The sequence below is a fragment of the Cetorhinus maximus genome, chromosome 9 (assembly GCF_964194155.1).
Source record: "Cetorhinus maximus chromosome 9, sCetMax3.hap1.1, whole genome shotgun sequence".
Taxonomy (NCBI): Eukaryota; Metazoa; Chordata; class Chondrichthyes; order Lamniformes; family Cetorhinidae; genus Cetorhinus; species Cetorhinus maximus.
In genome coordinates this window covers 87,255,674-87,280,575 of record NC_135887.1, presented here as the reverse complement: position 1 = coordinate 87,280,575, position 24,902 = coordinate 87,255,674, and the positions used below count along the sequence as shown (strand labels likewise).

The 24,902-nt window shown below is 45.1% G+C and overlaps 1 protein-coding gene across 1 annotated transcript in view; it reads right to left on the bottom strand.

Moving 5' to 3' along the window:
- The window catches only part of LOC144684799 (uncharacterized), a 97,828-nt gene continuing 72,926 nt past the window's right edge, over window positions 1–24,902 (bottom strand). The window contains exons 17-21 of the mRNA XM_078549033.1: window positions 12,524–12,674; window positions 11,611–11,680; window positions 10,348–10,513; window positions 2,437–2,594; window positions 1–1,586 (exon numbers count right to left, since the gene is read on the bottom strand). Of these exons, the coding sequence (XP_078405159.1) occupies window positions 1,410–1,586; window positions 2,437–2,594; window positions 10,348–10,513; window positions 11,611–11,680; window positions 12,524–12,674 (722 nt within the window). The 3' untranslated portion in view covers window positions 1–1,409. The remainder of the gene's footprint in view (window positions 1,587–2,436; window positions 2,595–10,347; window positions 10,514–11,610; window positions 11,681–12,523; window positions 12,675–24,902) is intronic.

Below are 24,902 nucleotides of genomic sequence, written 5' to 3'. Positions count from 1 at the left end.
TTTTTACAAAACTAGGTTAAACATTTATTAATAGAAGAAATGATTTTAAATACATATATAGATCTACAAATTACTACTATGATAACTTCTAATCCCCTAATTAAGTTAACCCCCAGTTACACTTTTGTTAAGGCAACAGTAAGACACATAGATTTTAAAAGACCCAGGCAAGGTGACACACAATGAATACCCTGAACCAGTCGAATTCAACATGAGTTTTCTTAACTTCAGTTCTTTGAAGACAGCAGCTTGAGGTGTAGATGCTGAAGGCTTTTCACACTTGTTAGATCTTAAAAATCTTTCCCTTACACACAACCTTCGCTCCTTTATACATATTTTCCCCTTTGAATGCAAATTTCCATTATTTCGCTATTTCTTTGGACTTTACCTTTCTGATAATAAAAATCTCTTATAGTATTAAGTTTTACCAGTAATTTTTGGGAAAAATAAACACACTCTTTCTAAACTTCACCTGGCTAAGTGACACATTTCACTCCCTCTTTTGAAAACAACCGAGTCTGGCTTATTTAAAAATGCAAATATTCCCTTGACACCTATGTTTACCTACTTAACATTTCAAACCTAGCTCATCTTCTACCACATCAAAGCCTTCAGACCATTTGCCTTTAATCCAATTAAGTCTCTCTCACACACATACACAGATACGACTATTTTACAATAAATTCCAATAACATTATGAGAATTATTATATCTCCCTGACACTGCAACCATGTCTCTGTAATGGCAATTAGATCAAACCAATTTATTTCTATCTGTGCTATTACTTCACCTGTTTTGTTGTGAATGCTTTGCGCATTTATAGTGCCTTTTTCTTTAACATTTTTCTCGGATGTCACCTTAATCACTAATGCCCTATCACCTTTGTTATCTTCTTGGCCCCCTGCTTATTTTTATCTAAATTGTTAATCTGCACTACAGCCTTGACTTTTCTCTGACTGCTTCTGAATTTACTCTTCCCTGAATCCTGATGTCTCTTATCACTCCTGAGACATGCCATGAATGGAATTAACATTACACTAACAATAATCTCAGCTGAGTCAGTGATAGGGCACTACAATTGGTTGAAAATCCTGGGGAAGTGAGGGGGAAACAAAACAGCCATAATTCCCACTACTGATTGCCTCATCAAAGCAGATGTGTAGGACCATCAGGTCAAAACAGGATGAGGTTTGACTGTGATGCTTTCCACAACCCAACAGCCTGCTGACACTCACTATTTAGGCTTCCACATTAATAATAACCAATTGTATAAGGTATCAGACAACTGTAGATATCCATGGAATCTGTATCCCAGCAAGAGTCAGTATTTTTGAACAAGAGGAAAAAAATGGAATGGGACCATCAGCAGATTTAATGAAAGTCTTCATATCTTCAAAATCTTGGTTCAATCAATATTTCTCCTCTGGCCTACCCTCACCACCTGTCCATGAATGATTTATGGGGGATGGATCAGGTATCAGTTTGTTGACTATTTTTTCATCTTCTTTGGAGGTGGGGTTACCCTCAATAGCTGGGGTTATTGGCAACGTTACTCCTGGGTTCAGGAGATTCAGAACAGACACCCTCTGAATAGCATAGTTAAGGTTAGCAGACTGAGAAGAATGAATTATGGGTAAGAATGAATCTAAATTTTCTACAGCATCCTATCACTACCTCAAACTTTCCATAACCAATTACTTTGAGGTAGCATTATTGCTATTTGGCAAAAAACAAGAGTCACTTTTGCACACAGCAAGTCCCATAAACATCAAATGAGGTGGCCTTTAAATCTATTTTTATTGGTGCTAGTTGAGGTAGAATGTTGGCCAGGACAGCTGAAGTTCTGAGGTAAATATGATGGAAACTTTTACATCCATTTGAACCACTGGAAAACACAAACAAAGTTTTCATTTCACTGAACCATTCGAAAGACAGCACCTCCAACAATGCAGTAGTCTCAGTGAGATACAGAGAAGTCACCCTAGGTTGTTTTGGAGTGATGCTTGAAACCACAACTTTCTGAATGAGTGTTACCAACTAAAACAAGATGAAGCTAGGATAATGTAGAGACTGGCATGCTTCTTATGCTGTGCCAGAAGTTCATGGATTTTTTTCATCTCAGATGCTCAGCCTCCTAAAGTCAGTGCAACTAAAAATTGTGGGAGATGTAAAAGGAGCTGCTGATTCACTATCAACCATGATAGCACAAAGTCAAATTTAGCCCTCTTAACATTTCCTCAAAACTGAAATTCCTGATATGTGGAATCATCTTCATTATTACTCTATGTATCTTCTCAAGGGCAATAATATTCTGTGTGACCAGCACTGCACAATATAACCCTGACCAGTAACCTGACCTTTGCAGCAACAATACAACCTTTTAGATGTTTTACTCTATTGTTTTAATACCAATATGCAATGCTCTGTGAAGGATACAGTACTGCTGCCCAGAGGCGGGAGGCTGATAACTGATGGTGCTTGTGTTAGGCGGAAGAAGCCAGCTGATCCTGATGGGTGAAAGTACAAACGAGCCTTTGGAGTGAAAACCTGTCCAACCTTCATTGGCATGAACAGTGCTGGAAAACAGATTTCATCTACCAGGGACAGAGAAAGACATGAGTAAATGAACATATGCATTTTTTTGGGGCAATTTTCTCTCCTTTTCTGAAATCATCCTTTTGGGATACGGTTTTAGTGACAGCAGTTGCCTCTTGGTCATTTGTGAACCAGCATGAGTTGACAACAAGCTATGAGATCATAGGGGAAAATTTTCTTCCGGTCGGGGGGTTGGGTGGCAGTGGGCGCGCAGCTGATTGCCACCTGCAATTGGCTGCATGCCGCCATTTTATGTGGGTAGGTCAATTAAGGCCCACCCAGCATGATGCGCACCCGGAAGTGCTGAGCGCTCCCTGTGTGGGCGGGGGGAGTAGGCTGAGTCGAGGCCTGAGCTCTTTCACGCATGCGTGTGAAAGAGCGCAGATTAGTTTGATTTTTAAAGATTTTAATAAAGAAAAAAAAAATTTAAGACATGGCCCCTCATGTGACAGTGTCACATGAGCTGGGACATGTCAATGAACTTTAATAAAAACTCTCACTCAATTTATAAACACTTCATGAAACCTCATCCCGCCTGTGGATGAGGTTTCATGATAAATGCCAAAGGCCGCCTGGGCGTTTCGCCTGCCCACCAACCTTAAGGTTGGACAGGCAGCTCAGTTATTCACTTTAATTAGTTTTTAAATGGCCTTAATAGGCCTTTGACAGTTTGGCGGGCGCGCCAAACTGAGGATCAGAATGATGCGCAATGACATCGGGACGCACGGCCAACATCACCGCGTGTCATTTTACACGTCGGCGAGTGAGGACCGCCCCCTCACGTCGACCCGAAGATTCTGGCCATAGGAATCATCACAATCTATACAGTTCCAATCATCGGCTAATGTCTATACACATACACTTTGGATTTGGGATCAATGGCTGGTGAATGGGAGTAGAAACAAAATGCTCTTAGCTAATGGTACAGACCCAATATCAAATTTGGGAATTTCATGTTTGTATGGCTCAGGCTTATCTTTTAATTATTAAGGGGCATCTTTGGTCATCATCATGACGACATTTCATTTGTATCATTGTGTGATTGCAAGCCAACAAATATGGCTTGCAGTATAATTTATTGTATTTTTCATCTCCTTAAAGCTGCTTGTGTCTGCTGAGGATGGCCCCTACACACGCACCATTACTGTTCTACAGCTGGGACACTGGGAAATATGTGAGTAAAGGTGACTTTTCCTCCTCTAGGGACTGTGTCTGGCTTCCATCTGACCATAATAATAGTTGTGAATGGAAAGCTTAGCAAGTGGGAAATTATATGAGTGAACCTGTGACCAGCTCTTCTATGCTGCATGTGTCTCCTTCATGATGATGAATCTCCTGTAAACATTAAGTTGTTTAAATAATTTCCTCTCAACCTCCTTCCCTCTTCTGGTCCCCTGAATTCCATCAGGAAAATGCCCCTCCCTTGGAGGAGCAAGTTTCTCCTGCACAGGTGAAGCTCACTCAGGTTGCTCAGTCTTGTTTTTGCAAAGACCAACTTCATAAGTAGTCACTTGCTCAAGGGTTACTTGTATAGAATTACTTTAAACCAACTCAATTCTATTAATTTCTTAAACACGATATTTTGCTCCCTCTTTTCTGCGCCTACTCTAAAACCCCACCTACAGCATCATCTGAGAGACTGCGAATTAAGTACAGGGACACACATATTACAAGGTTGTAGAAGCTGTAAGTAATGAGGGGTGACTGTGTGGCTTTAGGGAATTCTTAGTATGAATTTTTGTCAAGTTTGGCATTTTTGATACCTACGTGTCAACCTGGAAAACTAGCAAAATCCAACAGCTTAAAAAATTACCAAAACACAACTGATAATGCAAACATCCCTGAATATTAGAAATGGGAGCTTAAAATTGTGTCAGCCAGGGTGTTGGGGGTAGGGATAATAATTCTAGAATGGTTCTGACAGGGGAGCAGAACCCAATTTGATGGGTCTATTGACATATGGTGCTCCTGAAATTGGTGGAAACCTTTTTACACTGTCCTCATTGCATTACATCGCATGGCTAGTTTGGGAGTGTGTCGAGAAGTGTTTCTGGGAAAGCCACCTGAAGCACCCTGGTAAGACCAGCAGGATGTATGTCTGCCAAGAGCAGGCTTGGGACCTGTTCTAGGCTTGGACCCTTCCCTAGGCCTAGGGACGATCCCAAGTATTAATAGTGCAACTATAATCCACAACAAGAGAAACTGATCTCTGTAACAGTGAACTTACCCCTGAGGGGAGAAGGTAGTGTAGCAGTAATGACACTGGTTTAGTAATCCAGAGATCCAGGCTAGTGCTTTGAGAATGTGGATTTATAACCCACCATGGCAGCTGGTGGAATTTGAATTCAGTTAATTAAAAAAATAGAATTGAAAGTTAGACTCAGTAATGGTGGCCGTGAAACTATCATTGATTGTCATACAAATACATCTGGTTCACTAATGTCCTTTAGGGAAGGAAGTCTGGCAAACCTACTTGTTCTGGTCTACGTGCAACTCCAGACCAACAGCACTGTAGTTTACTCTCAACTGCCCACTGAAATGGCCTAGTTCATGGGCAATTAGGGGTAGGCAACAAATGCTGGCTATGTCAGTGACACCCACATCCCAAAGAATAAAAAGAAATTTGCCCGAATTCAGGTAAAAAATATATTGCACCTTTTCTAATTTTTTGAAGAAGTGACCAGGTGTGTAGATGAGGGCAATGCATTTGACGTAGTCTACTTGGACTTCAGCAAGGCTTTTGATAAGGTCCTGCATGGGAGACTGATAACGAAGGTAAGAGCCCATGGGATCCAAGGCAATTTGGCAAATTGGATCCAGAATTGGCTGAGTGCAGGAAGCAGAGGGTGATGGTCGAGGGATGTTTCTGTGACTGGGTGCCTGTGTCCAGTGGGGTTCCACAGGGATCAGTGTTGGGTCCCTTGCTGTTTGTGGTATATATAAACGATTTGGACTTGAATGTAGGAGGGTTGGTCAATAAGTTCACGGATGACACGAAAATTGGTGGGGTGGCAAATAGTGAGGAGATTAGCTTTAGATTACAGGAGGATATAGACGGGCTGGTCAGATGGGCTGATCAGTGGCAAATGGAATTTAATCCGGATAAGTGTGAGGTGATGCACTTGGGCAGGACAAACAAGGCACAGGAATACACGATGAATGGTAGGACCCTGGGAAGTATCGAGGATCAGAAGGACCTTGGTGTAAATGTCCACCAGTCCATTAAGGTAGCAGGATAGGTAGATGAGATGGTTAAGAAGGCATATGAGATACTTGCCTTTATTAGCCGAGGCATAGAATATAAGAGCAGGGAGGTTATGCTGGAACTGTATAAAACGCTGGTTAGGCCACAGCTAGAGTATTGCATGCAGTTCTGGAATCTGCATTGTAGGAAGGATGTGATTGCACTAGAGAGAATGCAGAGGAGATTTACCAGGATGTTGCTTGTGCTGGAGAGTTTTAGTTATGAGGAGACATTGGATAGGCTGGGGTTATTTTCCCTGAAGGAGAGGAGATTAAGGGGGTACATGATTGAGGTGTATAAAGTTATGAGGGGCATAGATAGGGTAGACAGGAAGGAACTTTTCCCCTTGGTGGAGGGATCAATAGCCAGCAGGCATAGATTTAAGGTGAGGGGCAGGAAATTTAGAGGGGATGTGAGGAAGAATTTTTTCACCCAGAGGATGGTGGGAATCTGGAACTCACTGCCTGAAAGGGTGGTCGAGGTAGAAACATTGAAGAAGTATTTGGATGTGCACTTGCGATGTCATGGCATTCAAGGCTATGGGCCTAGTGCCGGAAAATAGGATTAGAATAATTAGATACTTGTTTGACCGGCGCAGACTTGATGGGCTGAAGGGCCTTTTTCTGTGCTGTAGACCTCTATGACTTTATTTTCAGTCCCATCCAGGTGCAACTCTGACTTTAAGCTGTCTCAGCTGTGGATACCTGCCCCTTTTAGGTAAATCACTTTATTCCCGGATTAGGGACAGAGTCAGCAAGGGAGTTCCTCTTCCTCCACATTTGACCTCTCTTGGCTTCTATCTCCCGCTTCTGTAGTGGGGGATTGAATGTCATTGTATTTTGGGTGGGAATTCCTGATCTCTCAAGAATTTCCACTCACATGAGGTAGCAGCTAATCCTTTAAGAGGTGGATGTGGTGCTAAGAAGGAGGGAGGCAAAAGCCAAGATTGATGTTGAGGGACGGAGACAAGAGTAGTGCTGAGGAAGAGAGTCAGTAGTCGCATTGATTTTCTTCCACAAATGCAGACATTTCCTGAAAACTCTGAACATCCCCGTGAAAGATGGATATTTGGCATGAAAGTTAACAACAGGATTTGGAGTGAGGGCTCCGGCTGAGACTAAGCTTTCTAATGTTGAATTTGCTAAGCCATGTGTGTTTGAAACGGACCTTTTCTTTATTCATTTATGGGATGTGGGCATCGCCGGCTGGGCCAGCATTAATTGCCCATCCCTAATTGCCATTGAGAAGGTGGTGGTGAGCTGCCTTCTTGAACCGCTGCAGTCCATGTGGTGTAGGTACACCCACAGTGCTGTTATGGAGGGAGTTCCAGGATTTTGACCCAGCGACAGTGAAGGAACGGCAATATATTTCCAAGTCAGGGTGGTGAGTGCCTTGGAGGGGAGCTTCCAGGTGGCGGTGTTTCCATATATCTGCTGCCCTTGTCCTTTAAGATGGTTGTGGTTGCAGGTTTGGAAGGTGCTGTCTAAGGAGCATTGGTGAGTTCCTGCAGTGCATCTTGTAGATGGTACACACTGTCGGCACTATGCATCGGTGGGGGAGGGAGTGACTGTTTGTGAATGGGGTGCCTATCAAGTGGACTGCTTTGTCCTGGATGATGTCAAGATTCTTGAATGTTTTTGGAGCTGCACTCATCCAGGCAAGTGGAGAGTATTCTATCACACTCCTGACTTGTGCCTTGTAGATGGTGGATAGATTTTGGGGAGTCAGGAGGTGAGTTACCCACCACCGGATTCCTAGCCTCTGACCTGCTCTTGTAGCCACAGTATTTATATGGCTAGTCCAGTTCAGTTTCTGGTTAATGGTAACCCCCAGGATGTTGATAGTGTGGGATTCAGCATTGATAATGCCATTGAATGTCAAAGGGTGATGGTTAGATTCTCTCTTGTTGGAGATGGTCATTGCCTGTGTGGCGCGCATGTTACTAGCCACTTGTCAGCCCAAGCCTGGGTATTGTCCAGGTCTTGCTGCATTTGGACATGGACTGCTTCAGTATCTGAGGAGTCGCAAATGGCGCTGAGCATTGTGCAATCATCAGCAAACAATCCCACCTTATGATGGAAGGAAGGTCATTAAAGAAGCAGCTGAAGATGGTTGGGCCTAGGACACTACCCTGAGGAGCTCCTGCAGTGATGTCCTGGAGATGAGATGATTGACCTCAAACAACCACAGCCATCTTCCTTTGTGCTAGGTTTGTCTCCAACCAGCGGAGAGTTTTCCCCCCAATTCCCATTGACTCCAGTTTTGCTAGGGCTCCTTGATGCCACACTCAGTCAACTCTGTCTTGATGTCAAGGGCAGTCACTCTCACCTCACCTCTGGAGTTCAGCTCTTTTGTACATGCTTGAGCCAAAGCTATAATGAGCTCAGGAGGTGATTGGCCCTGGCAGAACCCAAAGTGGGCATCAGTGAGCAGGTTATTGCTAAGCAAGTATAGCTTGATAGCACTTTACTGATGATCGAGTGTAGACTTATGGGGTGGTAATTGGCCAGGTTGGACTTGTCCTGCTTTTTGTCAACGAGACACACCTGGGCAATTTTCCACATTGCCGGGCAGGTGCCAGTATTGTAGCTTATTGGAACAGCTTGGCTAGGGCGTGGTAAGTTCTGGAGCATAAGTCTTCAGTACTATTACCGGAATATTGTCAGATCCCATAGCCTTTGTAGTATCCAGTGCCTTCAGCTGTTTCTTGCTATCATGTGGAGTGAATAGAATTGGCTGAAGACTGGCATCTGTGATGTAGGGGACCACCGGAGGAGGCCATGATGGATCATCCACTCGACACTTCTGGCTGAAGATTGTAGCAAATGCTTCAGCCTTATCTTTTGCACTTGTGCTGGGCTCCCCATCATTGAGGATGGGGATAGTTGTGGAGCCTCCTTCTCCAGTGATTTGTTTAACTGTCTACCACCATTCACGGCTGGATGTGGCAGGACTGCAGAGCTTAGATCTAATCTGTTGGCTGTGGGATTGCTTAGCTCTGTGTATCACTTGCTGCTTATGCGGTTTGGCATGCGGGTAGTCCTCTGTTATAGCTTCACCAGCTTGACACCTCATTTTTAGGTATGCCTGATGCTGCACCTGGTATGCCCTCCTGCAATCTTCATTGAACCAGGATTGATCCCTTTGACTGGTCGTAATGGAAGAGTGGGGGATATGCCAGGCCATGAGGTTACAGATTGTGGTTGAGTACAATTCTGCTGCTGCTGCTAATGGCCCACAGAGCCTCATGGATACCCAGTCTTGAGTTGCTAGATCTGTTCGAAATCTATCCCATTTAGCATGATGGTAGTGCCACACAACAAGCTGGAGGGTATCAATGTGAAGGCAAGATTTCGCTGGACTGTGCTGTGGTCACTCCCGATATTATCATGGACAGATGCATCTGCGGCAGGCAGGTTGGTGAGGGTGAGATCAGGTATATTTTTCCCTCTCGTTGATTCCCTCACCACCTGCTGCAGACCTATTCTAGCAGCTATGTCCTTTAGGAATCGGCCAGCTCGATCTGTAGTGGTGCTACCGAGCCACTTGAAGTTCCCCACCCAGAGTACATTCTGTGGCCTTGCCACCCTCAGTGCTTCCTCCAAGTGGTTTTCAAGATAGAGAAGTACTGATTCATCAGCTGAGGCGGTGGTTGGGGGTGGTGGTCAGTGGGTATGTGGTAATCAGCAGGAGATTTCCTTGCCTATGTTGGACCTGACGCCATGAGACTTCATGCGGTCTGCAGCTTATGTTGAGGCCTCCCAGGGCAATTCCCTCCCAACTGTAAACCACTGTCCCACCACCTCTGCCGGGTCTATTCTGCCAGTGGGACAGGACAAATGTGGGGATGTTGATGGTGGTGTCTGGGAAGGTATGTAAAGTACGATTCCATGAGTATGGCTATGTTTGACTAGTCTATGAGACAGCTCTCACAACTTTGGCACAAGCACCCAGATGTTAGCATGGAGGACTTTGCAGGGAGGACAGGGCTGCATTTGCCATTGTCATTTCCGGTGCCTAGGTCGATGCCAGGTGGTCAGTCCAGTTTCATTCTTTTTAGGCTTTAAAGCAGTTTGATACAATTGAGTGGCTTGCTAGGCCATTTCAGAGGGCATTTAATAGTCAACCACGTTGCTGTGGGTCTGGAGTCGCACATAGGCCAGACCAGGTGAGGGTGGCAGGTTTCCTTCCATAAGGGACATTAGTGAACCAGATGGGTTTGATCGACAATCGACAATGGGTTCATTCCAGTTTTTTATTGAATTCAAATTTCACCACCTGCCATGGTGGTATTTGAACCCAGGTCCCCAATGAGTTACCCTGGGTCTCTAGATTACTAGTCTGGTGACAATACCACTATGCCACCCTTTCCCCATGTATCCCAGCGCCCATGTACCCCAGTAGGAATCACTGCCTTTGGGCAAGATGGGGAGAAACTTGGCAGTAAAATGGCAATCAAAAACTTGACTATTTCAGTTTGTGTGAAGTGTTTTAGCCAGACCACAAACCTTTGCTTCTGTTACCATTTTTCTTGCTGTCTGAATGCAGGTGAAGTCTCTTCTGGGCTGAAAGCTGCTTCTCAAGGTTCCGACGAGTCTCAGACTGAAGATTTTCAATTGCACTCTGTTTGCTTCTCCACATGTTCTCCTCCAGCACTTTCATTCTCTCCCAAACCTGAAAGAGAACACCAAACTCCTGTAGTGCCATGGGTTCTCCCTTGTCATTCCACTGTGGAAACGTGAGTCTGAATCCAGTCCAGAATGATGGGGTGTAGTTCCCTGCTATCTGCTGCCCGCAAGAGTCCTAGTCACGTGAATTTGTACAACTTCAAACCAAAATAGTGGGAATATGCCTTATCCAACTTTGATTTGACAATCTCATTCAGAGGGATCACAAATATGGGAAATGTAAAAACGTTACAGGAAGTTGGGTCAGGAGCTTTAAAGTAAAATTTAATAGAAAAGGTTTCTGGCTTTATTTACTTCTCTGTTGACTGATTCCTGCTCTGGGACAGCAGCTCTGCTACCATTCTCCATCTCTCTTACTCAAACAATGCACTGGAAAGGGTCAACTTACCTGCTTTTCCCTCCTCCAAACAGCATTATGTATGATGACTCCATTATTTGGTAAAGTACCCAGATTTAATCATGGTGCAATTCTGAGACAAAAAGACCAAGAAAATCCCTGATTCAATCTCTGTACTGTTAGGAACATAGGAAATAGGAGCAGGAGTAGGCCATTTGGCCCTTCAAGCCTGCTCTGCCATTCAACTAGATCATGGCTGATCTTCTGCCTCAAACCCATTTCCCCAGCCTCTTCCTGTATGCCTTTATCCCCTCAGAGACTGAAAATCTGTCAATCTCATCCTTAAATATATTATCAATTATCGATTTATAAAACTAACTGTAGAAATGGTGGTTCTGCCAGGGGATTCAATTTTCCCTTCCTCCTACATCCTGGAGGTTTTAAGACCCAATCATTGCAGCACTTGAGCAACCAATTTTGGATTTACTTTGACTGTTCTTCTGTTCTTTTCAACATTGGTGGCACTTAGGCCTTGACAAATTCACAACTATAAAGGAGACATCACAGCGATATAGTCTGCTACTCCTGACACAATTGTCTGACTCAACCACATGGAAGTAAAATTATAGTTGTTGTTCTACATCTACAGCAGCCATAAGAAAGAAGACAACCTTATGTTCTTGATTTAAAATCGTAAAATCAAAAGAATAAATGCTTCAAATTCATTTCATTTACTCCCCACTTACATCCTGTGGAAGTTTTCTCTTCAGCAGCAGGCTCCTACTCACATTCATCTTCTGTTGTTTTTTAGCAGTACTGTGGGGAGAATGAGAGAGATTTACAATGAGACAGACAAACACAGAGTGAGGGGAACAACCAGAGCCAAGACTTTTCACAATTATTGCAATGGGAGGGATCGGTAAGCTATGAGAATGTGACTTCAATGGATCTCCTGACAGATTAGCAAGACAAGTTTACAGATGAGATGTTTGGGTTCTAGAATTCCTTGTCAACTTGGTGGATAAATGCGCCACCCAGTATGTTATTGCATTCTGAAGGCAGAGAAAATTCATTGTTCAACGCCAGTCTGCTGAATTAGCTCTTTGGAGGCACCAAACTATCCGCAGTATTCCTAGGCCAGGGTTCCCATTCCAGATCAAAAGTCTACGAGTGTCATCCTCCTGCTACAGGACACGAGGCCTCCCTAGGTGCAAACCCTGTGTGCTCTGAGTTTCCCCCACTCCCACCGTGATACACCTAGTCCTAGGTGGTATTTTTTTTGCCTCTTCACAGTGGCATGGCACGGTTTGGAAGCAGTAATGGGTATCACCTCTGTTCTACCACTTCATGCCACACATAATGGTGACAAAGTTTTCCCCAAAATGTTTTCTTTAAATTTCTTCCCCATCCCTTCTGAAGATGTTAACTCTTGTTCTGGGTGCAGTTATGTGGCCAAATAACCATCATCTATGCGGGGGCCTACTCCTTGTAGCACTGAAAACCCAGGTACTGCAGAATTGAATTTTGTGGCCCAAATTTTCCACCTTTGAAACTGTTTTTGAAAACTATATAAAATAAACTTTATTCTCACTTTGATAACCTGATTCCTATCTCTTCATTTCTCACAATTAAGTGGTTTAGCTTGCACCAGTTTCTCACCATTTCTGTGGTGGTTTTGGACTGGTTTGTGATGATCTGGAGCTTCGATCTGAGCGATTAAATGTCCTTCCTTTCTTTGTCTCTGTGTCACTACTCTGGTCCACAGCTGTCGATTGTGCATTCTCTGATCTCAGCATCCTCTCTGGCACATCTGTTTAAAAATATAAACTTTGGTTTGTTTAGACTACCCATTTCAGTCTTAGAAAAATAAGCTTAAAATTAAATTCATTAGAATTAATTAATAAAAGCACATACTTCAAGATGTACTGCAAACACTTAAGTCTGTTAACCTAAATGTTGAACTCTCTGTCAGGTCATTAGATACAGCAGGATAGCTGATGAGATCCATCTCAAAGAATAAATAAAACCACAGCTCAAGATAAGAACAGATAACAAAGGCACTTTAATGCTTGTTAACTCATGCATCCAGAAAATAAAGAACTATTGCAACATCCAATTGTACCTTGATCAATTTTTGAGGTTTTCATCTCCAGCCATTCCACATGTTGATCATACTTTGTGCAAGAAGTTCTATCAGATGTCATTCCATATATCTACCCATTGGCAGTTTGAATCTAAGCTCTGTCCCATTGGCATTGCGTTCAAGTATTGCTGACATTTCATGTTTTCCATACTATTTAATATCTTGTGATATACAGTTGCCACTAAGACCAAGGAATTCTGATTTTTCCTGTCTTTCCTCACATCTGAGTTCTCTGATTTTTGGGGACAGGGGAGTGACTATGCTCTCCACCACTTCCAGGTTTTGAATTTTTCCCTTTTATCTTAAGCGATCAAACCTGGACATAATACTCAAGGTGCAGTCTAACTCAAACACTTAAGTTTCACTATAAGCATTTCAGACATTGGCACGTTTATGCAGCAATACTGTTCAGCATTCTACATTTTGATATGGCTTGATGTTAACTGCAAGTCTACAAACAAGCCAGGAGTTTAAACTTCATTTTTAGTTATTGCCACACGTTTCTCAAATTCCTTTGCCCACTTTTTCTCTTCTTGATGCAGTGCAGGAATTCACCAAGGCTGCTTAGACAGCACCTTCCAAACCCACAACCACTAACATTTAGAAGGATAAGGGCAGCAGATACATGAGAACACCACCACCTGGAGGTTCCCCTCCAAGTCACTCACAGTCCTGACTTGGAAATATATCACCATTGCTGGGTCAAAATCCTAAAACTCTCTCTAACAGCACTGTGGGTGTACCTACACCACATAGACTGCAGTGGTTCAAGAAGGTGCTCACCACCACCTTCTCAAGGGAAACTAGGGTTGGGCAATAAATGCTGGCCCAGCCAGTGAAGCCCACATCCCATGAATGAATTAAAAACTGTGGTGGGGTGGGGGGGGGTGGCTGTGTAACATTTTGAAAGGTACACCATGTGAAGCAGCCTTGGTGAAAAAGCCTCTAAGCCACTTTTGCAGAAGTCTGCTGTGTCCAGCAACTAAAGTTGTGTTAAAAGCCTTTGGAAGTCCAGTGGGTGCTGTGGCAGCCTTACTGGACTGCTTATTTAAATTTAAAATCTATTTTGAACTGTTACCTTAAAGGCGGTGTGTAGTTGGAAGTCAGGTTAAGTTGGAATTTTGGGATTTGTTCTGATATCAAGTAACTGTAATCTTATGTGTGTGTTTGAATTCTTTTTTTTGTTTAACAAATGTTTTAATTTAATTTTTAGAAATCTCTGAAGTTGTTAGTGGACTCATTACTTTGGTATTCAGTGCACAAATCTTCTTGTAACAAATACAAATTGCAAGACTATTGTGATAGGGTGGCCAAGTCTCCCTTGTGGATTTGTTCTGCCTGGCACATACCACCTGCCACATCATAACAGTCCCCTAAGATCTAAAGTGCCTTGTTTTCTTCCCAATATCTATGTAAATAGTAACATGACCAAGGGATCATAACAGAGAATTAAATTCAATACAATGGCTTCAAGAATGTATCACGTTCTATCATGTACATTTTCCCCTCCAAATGGTAGACTGAACAAACTATTACTGAATCAAGACATAGGCTTTGAACAAATACTTGGTTTTATTTATGTAAGATGCATGAATGAATAGTAAACAGTTCTGATATAGTGGGATATACATTTCCTTATTCTCCTCAGTATTGGATTCAGAGTCTAGATGGAGTTTCTTTAGGGTTTGCCTATTACCCTATGAATGCTGCCAGACGGTTATTTGTAAAAACCATTCTTGTTTATTTACAGGTCAATATACATCTCAGTCCTCTAGACGAAGTCTTACTTCTGCTTCCCACCAAATTTCAGTCTCTTAGTCATGTGACATTGCATCAAAGTTACATCAGTATCAGGTGCTCCTAATGTTAATCCTTTACTCTACATCTCCCCGCAAGTCTTTATCCCTGTTACGACCAATGCAGTTGGTAAAGCAGAGTTATTTAAAAATCCCAGAGGGAAACTTTAAACAACTATCATAACCTATAATTTTAAGTGTTATGTTTGAGATGACTCTAAATTCAGGAATCAGACCATCAGTTCTCAAGGTTTTACTTTAAACTAAATGAAACATTTTATTAATTTACACAGGTTAGTAATATACATGGCTACAAATTATTACCATCATAGTTTTTAACAAATTTCCTAACTAATCTCCATTCCACTAAGGCAACAGCAACCCATAGACTTAACCAAACACTAGACAAAGCATTTTACCCTTATGAATTCAAAACCTGTGGAGCCAGTTGGAGGCTTACAGCTGCCTTTTGATCTTACATTGCCTCTGCTCTGCACACCCGAAAACTGCTGAAGTTATATCTATCATGCCCATTGAATGTTAATTCTCATTGTATCAACAACCTCTGAACTAAACCTCTCTAACAATGAAACGCCATTCATTGTACCAATTTTATTTGCAATATAAACATTTTACTTGGTGGCTGCTAGATAGGCATCAAGTTTTTACCCCACTTCTTGAATGCTGTATTCAAAGAACGCAAATGCACACTATCTCTCTTACATACCAAAACTAGTACATATCAAAGCATCCAGACTAGCTGGCTTTAATCCAATTAAGACACACCCACAGACTAAACCTCTATTTTAAAAGAAAAATATTTTCTAATAATATTATATACATTAATAGCTTCATGACAATCCCAACTATATACATCCTCCTACAATTCCCCCTAAAGTCTCAGACTTCACAGGGTTAGTCTCTGTGGTGCTTTGACCAATCTCCCTTATCTGATCCTGATTTCATTTCAAGGTTGAGGACGAACTACACTCTCTTGTCATTCAATAGGAGTGTCTTCCACCTGGGTGGTTGTAGAGTTTCTGGTTAAATCCATTGGGATTTAAATAATATGTCCAAGGTTCCACTGGTTTCCTTCCCAGTGATATCAAGGCTCTTTGGTTCCTTCTGATATTGCCCTGGTCTGGCTCAACTCTATAAGATCTCAGTTGTGGAGCTCTTTCTTTAACAGTGCTTTCTTTCTGTTGATCTCGTATCCACACTCTCTCCCTGGGCTGTAGCACTTTCAACTCTCGTGCTCTGTGCTGAAGTTGAAATTATGAGCTTGACTGTCTCTTTGTTGTCCCTGATGCTTCCTAACTTTCTGAGATCATGTTAGGTTGTAGTGTTTGTTGTAGAGCTGGAGTTGTGTTCGCAGCCATCTTCCCATCAATAGTTCTGATGGTGAGAACCTGTTTTTTAGCGGTGAGGTTCTGTCGTTAAGAAAAGTTAAGTTCATGGCCAGGATTTCCCATTCCAAGCCTAAGTCCCGTTGTGGGGGCGGGAACTGAGAGTTTCCCACCGTAGAGCTCAATGGGAATTTGCACCAAATCGTGCTGGGCTCATTAATTATGCAGTCGGGGGTCTCCTGATGTATTGTACGGTAGGGCGGGATGGATGTCATATCCGGGCGCTATATTTAAAAGGCTCCTGGGCATCAACTTCTCTGTCGTGAACTCACCATGGAGGAGGAGATGGCCTGGTGGATCCCAGGTAGTGTTGGCTCCCAGGCTCAGCAATGCTTCCCTCAATGTGCTGCTCAACACAGTGGAGGCCAGGAGGGGTGTCCTGTACCCCAAGGATGGAAGGAGGATGCCGAGCCATGTGACCAACCCTGCATGGGAGGAAGTTGCCAGGGTGGTCAGTGCCCCTGGCCTCCACCGGAGGACTGCCCTGTAGTACCAGAAATGGATGAATGACCTCATCTTTGCTGCCAGGGTAAGTGAACCCTCAATTGCTCACATTCAATTTACTGAATGGTAAAGAGCTCAAGGGCCTCAGTGGCAAGGACATCATCCTTGTGGCCCATGCATAAAATTGCTGCTCAACAATGATAAAGTGATGCCTCATAGACCCACTGCAGTCCATCTAGTCTGCAGATGGAGAGGCCACTGCAGGTCCCTGACCCTTCCACAGAGAGCTCAGATACTGTCTGGGGGTTGGTGGGAATGGGGGGAGAAAAGGGGCTTAGGCACCAGCAAGCACTGCTAATGACATGCCTCTGTGAGCCTTATCCTTCTATCTCATGGGTTCACCACTCTGGTGGGTGCTGCCCCATAACCCTTGTGAACAACCTGCAGTCACATGGTACCCAATCTAGTGGGTTACTTGTAAGAGTGGAAGAATGAAAGAGATACCTGAAACCCAATTGCTCTCAACTCCACCTTGTCTGTTTGCACAGGGAATGTTATGGAACAACAGGAGAGAGAGACAGAGAGGGAAGACAGGAAGGGGCCCGCTTGAACTAAAGAACCTTGCAGAGTTTGAGGAGTGGGCAGCCCAGCTGGCAGCGGAGGAACCGGACTGAGACTGTCCAGATGGAGAGGTCGGTGGGCAGCCTCCATCCAGTACAATCTATGCATAATGTAGTCACATAGAAACCTAAGGGTCATGCGTTCCTCCATGTTGGAGGCAGCTCATGCAGTCACTCGCTCTGTCCTGTCTCACTTACAGGTGCCAGCAGGAAGAGGGGAAGGCCAGAAGAGGAAACCTTGTCCAGCAGTACAGAGGACCAAGGACATTGGGGAAGAGGAAGAAAGAGCAACTGGAGAGTCGTCACCAGCTCCCTCCACCAGCCCAGAGACACAAACCTCAGTGGGTACTGATCTAGTTTAGATCATAAGACCATAAGAAATAGGAGCAGAAATTAGGCCATTCGGCCCATCGAGTCTGCTCTGCCATTCAATCATGGCTGATAAGTTTCTCAACCCCATTCTCCCGCCTTCACCCCGTAACCTTTGATCCCCTTACCAATCAAGAACCTATCTATCTCGGTCTTAAATATACTCAATGACCTGGCCTCCACAGCCTTCTGTGGCAATGAATTCCATAGATTCACCACTCTCTGGCTAAAGAAGTTTCTCCTCACCTCTGTTCTAAAAGGTCTTCCCTTTACTCTGAGGCTGTGCCCTCGGGTCCTAGTCTCTCCTACTAATGGAAACATCTTCCCCACGTTCACTCTATCCAGGCCTTTCAGTATTCTGTAAGTTTCAATCAGATCCCCCCTTATCCTTCTAAATTCCATCGAGTATAGACCCAGAGTCCTCAAACATTCCTCATATGTTGAGCCTTTCATTCCTGGGATCGTTCTCGTGAACCTCCTCTGGACCCTCTCCAGGGCCAGCACATCCTTCCTGAGATATGGGGCCCAAAATTGCTCACAATATTCTAAATGTGGTCTTATAAAGCCTCAGCAGCACATCCCTGCTTTTATATTCTAGTCCTCTCAAAATAAATGCCAACATTGCATTTGCCTTCCTAACTACCGCATCAACCTGTAAGTTAACTTTAAGAGAATCCTGGACTAGGACTCCCAAGTCCCTTTGCACTCCAGATTTCTGAATTCTCTCCCTATTTAGAAAATAGTCTATGCCTCTATTCTTCCTACCAAAGTGCATGACCTCACACTTCCCCACATTGTATTCCACCTGCCACTTCTTTGCCCATTCTCCTAACCTGTCCAAATCCTTCTGCAGCCTCCCCGCCTCCTCAAATCTACCTGTCCCTCCACCTATCTTTGTTTAGGCAGGGTCTCACATTCTGGTGGTCACTGCACGGACACGTGTCCACAGCAGGAGGAGGCAGGGTCAGCCAAGCTCACTGGCACTCGGAGGACTGCTGGGGAAGAGGCATCTGTGACGTCCAAGTTGGATGATGAGCTTCTGGGATTGGCCTTGCACATGATGCTGCAGATGCAGCGAGAGACGAGGGAACATCAGGCAGGGATGGCGAAGGCCCTCAACAGTGTGGCATGTGAGGCGGGAGTCTGTCTGCTTGTTCTCTGACTAAGTGGTTCTGCTTCATGGGGAATGCCAAGGAGAACCTCATCTAGCAGAACACCAAATTTTTGTCGGAAATGTGCGCAGACCTGCACTCCACCGCTGTAGCCATGGGTGAGATCTTGTTGTGGCTACACGAGAAGGGGACAGGGCACCTCAACCTCCCTCCGTGCCCCTTCTCCTCAAGATGTCAGGCAGGGGCCCTCGGGCATTCAAAGGGAGGAGGATTGGCTGTTGGACACCCCTGGGACCTTCACTCAGGACTCTGAGGGTGTCCGGCCCTTCTGAATCCCCCTTACCTGTGACCCTTTCAGCCTTGTCCTCTGTGACCACAGAGGAAGCAGCTGCCCCACAGCAGGACAGCCAAAGTAACCCAGGGCCCTCCAGGCCTCAGATCTCCAAGGACAGACTCCAAGGTCACCAGGCTGCCTCCATCCTTGCTTGGATGTCGGGGGAGCACCTAAAAAAAAGTGATAAGGGATGAAAGATTAAGAAATTATTTCACACATGGTTTCATGGGTGCACTCTAATTGTTAATGTTCCTACACTTTTTAAATAAACTACACTTGCACTTTAATGAGGTCTGATGTGGTTCAATTGCAATTCGTAGTCATGAAGCCTGTGTGCCATTCCCCTTCCCCCTGACCCCCAACCACCCCACAATCTTCAGGGGGACACCACAGGCTGAGTCTATGTTGCCCAGAATCATGCATGGGGAGGGAGGCAAAGATTTTTGCCAGGGCCCTTGCGAGCCATGTGCAAGAAGACACCCGTGCATGCTGAGCCTTTGGCCTTCATGTGTTCATCTCAGCATTGTCAATACCACATGCTGGCGCTCCCCTTCAGTTGTCCAGTTGAGCTGACCTGCCATTCTGCCCACCCCCAATGACCCAACCCCCATGCAGCATCTCAAGATCTCCACCTCGAGGCTCTGGGTAGTTGCAAGCGGCCATGGTCCCTGTGACTTTTCGGATAGAGTCCAACACCTTCTAGCTTCCCCTCTGTGATCCACACCCTTCCCCCATATCCATAGTGTGACATTTGACCTCCCACGGTCACCCTACAACCCTCCCCCATTACCCTGTGTTCCATGCAGGTGGATGTCCATGTCCCCTACCTTCCCGAGGAGCCCACCCCCACGACAATAGACATGCCCCCCGCCTCCCTAGCCTGCTGATCCCCATAATCCGGCTTTATTTCCATGTCCCCTTCAACAACCGTCAGCATCCCTTCACCCGAACAGCTCCCACTGCCCCCTTTAACCCTCACCACCCCTTCCAATCAACAATTCCCACTGTATGCCCTCCAGGATTCATCAGCTGACACCACTCCCTCTGAATCCTTTTCCTCACTTCCCCCCACCCATACCTGTTCACACCTGCAACACCCCCCTGCCCATTGACACCTGCACTGCCCCTGTGCCCGTTGACACCTGCACCGCCCCGTTGCCCGTTCACACCTACACTGCCCGCATGCCCGTTCACACCTGCACCGCCCCCATGCCTGTTCACACCTGCAACACCCCCATGCCCGTTCACACTTGCACACCTCTCCATGCCTGTTCATACCTGCACCGCCCCATGCCCGTTCACACCTGCACTGCCCCCGTGCCCGTTCACACCTGCACCGACCCCATGCCCGTTCACACCTGAACACATCTCCATGCCCGTTCATACCTGCACACCATCTACCCTCCCGCCCACAGTCCACTATTGCCCGTTTCACACTCCCTCTCCACACAGCTCACCCATTCTACGACCCCCGCAGCATCTCTCACTTTCCCCTGCCAACTACAACATCCCCCACCCCTCGCTAGGCCTCCACATCTGCCCCACCTCTTCATTCCTCTCCTCCCCGTCTAAACACCTCCACCCAACCTGCACAAACCATTGCCGCCCGACAATACCTCACGCAGTTGACCACTTACAGCGCAAGGATCCATGTCCCGGAAGCTCCTGCGGCGCGAGGATCCATGTCCCGGAAGCTCCTGCGGCGCGAGGATCCACGTCGCGGAAGCTCCTGCGGCGCGAGGATCCACGTCGCGGAAGCTCCTGCGGCGCGAGGATCCACGTCGCGGAAGCTCCTGCGGCGCGAGGATCCACGTCGCGGAAGCTCCTGCGGCGCGAGGATCCACGTCCCGGAAGCTCCTGCGGCGCGAGGATCCACGTCGCGGAAGCTCCTGCGGCGCGAGGATCCACGTCCCGGAAGCTCCTGCGGCGCGAGGATCCACGTCCCGGAAGCTCCTGCGGCGCGATGATCCACGTCCCGGAAGCTCCTGCGGCACGATGATCCATGTCCCGGAAGCTCCTGCGGCGCGAGGATCCACGTCCTGGAAGGCCCTGCGGCACGAGGAACCATGTCCCAGAAGCTCCACCCATTCACTGCTGCACGTGGTGTTCCAGGATCCACGGTCACCGGAGGCCTCAACCTTCCACTCTCCACAAGCAGTCCCAGGCTTTCTTCCAGATGATTCCTGATGTATCCACGCCACATTGTTCCAGTGTGACGTCCCGCTGCCGGTGCAGATAATTGGATGGGGGGGCAGGGACAATTGCGGTCAGGGCTTCACCTGCATCCCATTAATGGGATAAAAAATGGCTTCACGCTAGCCTCTGGCAGGAATTGCAGCCCAACATGACAGGCGGGAGCGAACGTTCCCATAGTCATTTCCAGCGGAAACCAATTTTTCAGCTTCCACCGTATTGCCATCCCCCGCCTGCCATTACACCCGCCGCTGTTGGAAATGGAAAATCCCGGCCAACAGCTTGATTACATATGAACATACAAATTAGCTGCAAGAGAGGCCACTCGGCCCCTTGAGCCTGCGCCACCATTCAATAAGACCATGGCTGATCTGATTTCTCCACATTCACGCCTACCCCCTATAATCTTTCACTGACTTATTTATCAAGAACCTACCTACCTCTGCCTCAAAAATATTCAAAGACTCTGCTTCCACCACCTTTTGAGGAAGAGAGTTGCAAAGACTCATGACCCTCTATGAGAAAAAAATTCTCATCTCTGTCTTAAATGGGCAACCCCTTATTTTTAAACTGTGTCCTCTGGTTCTCGATTCTCCAACAAGAGGAAACATCCTTCCCACATCCACCCTGTCAAGACCCCTCAGGATCCTACATGTTTCAGTCAAGTCACCTCGTATTGCTCTAAATTCCAGCAAATACAAGCCTAGCCTGTCCAATATTTCCTGATAAGACAACCCACCCATTCCAGGTATTAATCTAGTAAACCTTCTCTGAACTGCTTCCAACGCACTTACGTCCTCCCTTAAATAAGGAGACCGATACAGTACACAGTACTCCAGATGTGGTCTCACCAATGCCCTGTATAAAGTTATAGAGTCATTATGGCAAAGGGGGGGGGGGGGGGGCATTCGACCCATTGAGTCCATTCCAGCTCTCTGTAGAGCAATCCAGTCAGTCCCAATCCCTACTCTGTTCTCATAGTCTAGGTTATTTCCCTGAAGTGCCAATCCAATTTCTTTTGAAGTCATTGACTTGCAACACCCTTGTAGGCAGTGATCTTCAGATCAATACCACTCGCTGCATAACAAAAGTTCTTCCTCAGATTCTTCCTGTATCTCTTACCCAAAACCTTAAATCTGTGTCCCCTAGTCCTCGTACAATCAGCCAATAAGAAGTTTTTCTTTGTCTATCTTATCTAAACATGTCATAATCCCGTACAGTTCTATCAAATCTCTCCTTGATCTCCTTTGCTCCAAGGAGGACAATCTCCCAGCTTCTCCAACCTAACCTTGTAGCTAAATTTCCTCATCCCTGGAACCATTCTGGTAGAGGGAGATGGTAGCATAGTGGTAATATCACTAGACTAGTAACCCAGAGGCCCAGGTCAATGCTCTAAAGTCATGGGTTCAAATCTCACCACTAAATTCTGAATATAAAGTCAGTCTCAGTGGCGGTGACCACAAAACCATTGTTGTAAAAAACCCATCTGGTTTCCTTCCTTTATGGAAGGAAATCTGTCATCCTTACCCCGTCTGGCCAACATGTGACTCCAGACCCACAGCAATGTAGTTGACTTCTAACTGCCTTCTGTAACGGCTGAGCAAGCCACTCAGTTCAAGGACAATTAGGGATGGGCAACAAATGCTGGCCTCGTCAGTGATGCCCACATCCATGAAAGAATTTTTAAAAAAAACAATCTCCTCTGCATCCTCTCAAAGACCTTCACATCCTTCCTAAAGTGTGGTGACCAGAACTGGACACAGTTCTCCAGCTGTGGCCTAACCAGAACTTTATAAAGGTTCAGCATAACTTCCCTGCTTTTGTACTCAATGCCTCTATTTATGAAGGCCAATATCCTAAGATCCCATTTGCTTTGCCAACTACTCTGTCAGTATGTCCTGCCACTTTTAAAGATGTGTGCCCATGAACCCCCAGGTCTTTCCGTTCACGCACTTTCTTTGGAACTCAATCTATATTGTTCTCTCTATGTCTTTAGCCAAAATGCATCGCATTTCTCTACATTAAATTCCACCTGTCACTTGACTGCCCATTTTGTTAATCTATCTATGCCTTGTTAGTATTATTGGCATTATTGGCATCATCCTCACTGTTTTGCCACACTTCCAAGTTGGCATCATTGGCAAATTTTGAAATTTTATTTTTTATTCCAAGATCCAAGTCATTCATATATATCAAAAAAGCAATAGTCCCAGCACTAAACTTTCTATTACCACTGTCTATCACCCTCCAATCTGAAAAACAACCATTTACCACAACTTCCTGTTCTCTGTCCTGAGGCCAATTTTTTATCCCAGCTGATATTAACCCTGCTATTCCATGAGCCTCAATTTTGTTAACCAGCCTTTTATATGGTACTTTGTCAAACACTTTCTTAAAATCCATATAGACAACATCCACTGCATTCCCTTCATCAACCTTCTCTGTTACTTCATCAAAAAATTCAATTAAATTCATCAAGCACAATCTATCTTTAGTGCTGTGATGCTTGCACAGAAATACTATGCTCAGCACATTGAAAAGGAAGGAAGACAGCCAATGAAATACCTTTGAAGTGTGATCTCTATGGTAATTTCAGAAACACAGCAGCCAATTTGTGCACAGCAAGCTCCCACAAACACCAACAAGATAATGACCAGATGATCTTATTTTGTGATATTGATTGAATGATAAATATTGGCCAGGGCACCAGTAATAACTCCTCTGTTCTTCTTTGAAATAGTGTCAATGGATCTTTTACATCCACCCAAACAGGCAGATGACGTCTGGGTTTAACATCTCATCTAAAAGATCTCTGACAGTGCAGCACTCCCTCTGTACTGCGCTTAATTTTTGTGCTCGAGCCCTGGAGTGGATCTGGTACCCAGAACCTTGTGATTCAAGAGGCAAGAGTGCCACCAACTAACTCTGCAGCACTACTGCACATATATAAACACACACATGGCCATGGACTAACTGCCTCCAGAATCTCCCACAGCACTATGGGCAGAATTTTACCCCACCCCCGTCACAGGTCTCAGCTCTCCTCCCATTCTGAGACTGGACTTCCTCCAATCAACTGAGGAGCGTAAGTCCCAGCTCCATCTCCTTGGAGTGTTAAATGGCTGTGGGGCAGGCAGTATTGGCAGTGATGTGTTCACTGCAGACTTCTCTCGCATACTCAGTAAATGAATCGTATCTCATGAGTCTATGTCTAAAATGTTTAATTCGAGATGGCATTTTTGCAATTTCCTTTGTATTAAGAAGAGCATCCAAAGGTTTGTGGCCAGTTTCAATTTTAAATCTTAATCCCATGATATAATCAGAGAATTTCTCGTAGGTCCATGTGGCTGCTAATGCTTCTTTATCAATGGATGCATACTTCTTCTCTGTGTCCATGAGAGATCCTGAGGCGTAATTAACTGGTGGTCTTTGTCCATCTTTTTGAACTTGAAATAACATTATGCCCAAGTCTGTAGATGATGCGTCTGCTGCTACAATTGTTGGCAATTCTGATTTGTAGTGCACTAGAATTTCTGGTGAAATTAAGAGATTTTTGATCTTGTCAAAAGCATTTTGCTGGTACACGTTCCAGCATTACTGTTGATTTTGTCTCAACAGCTG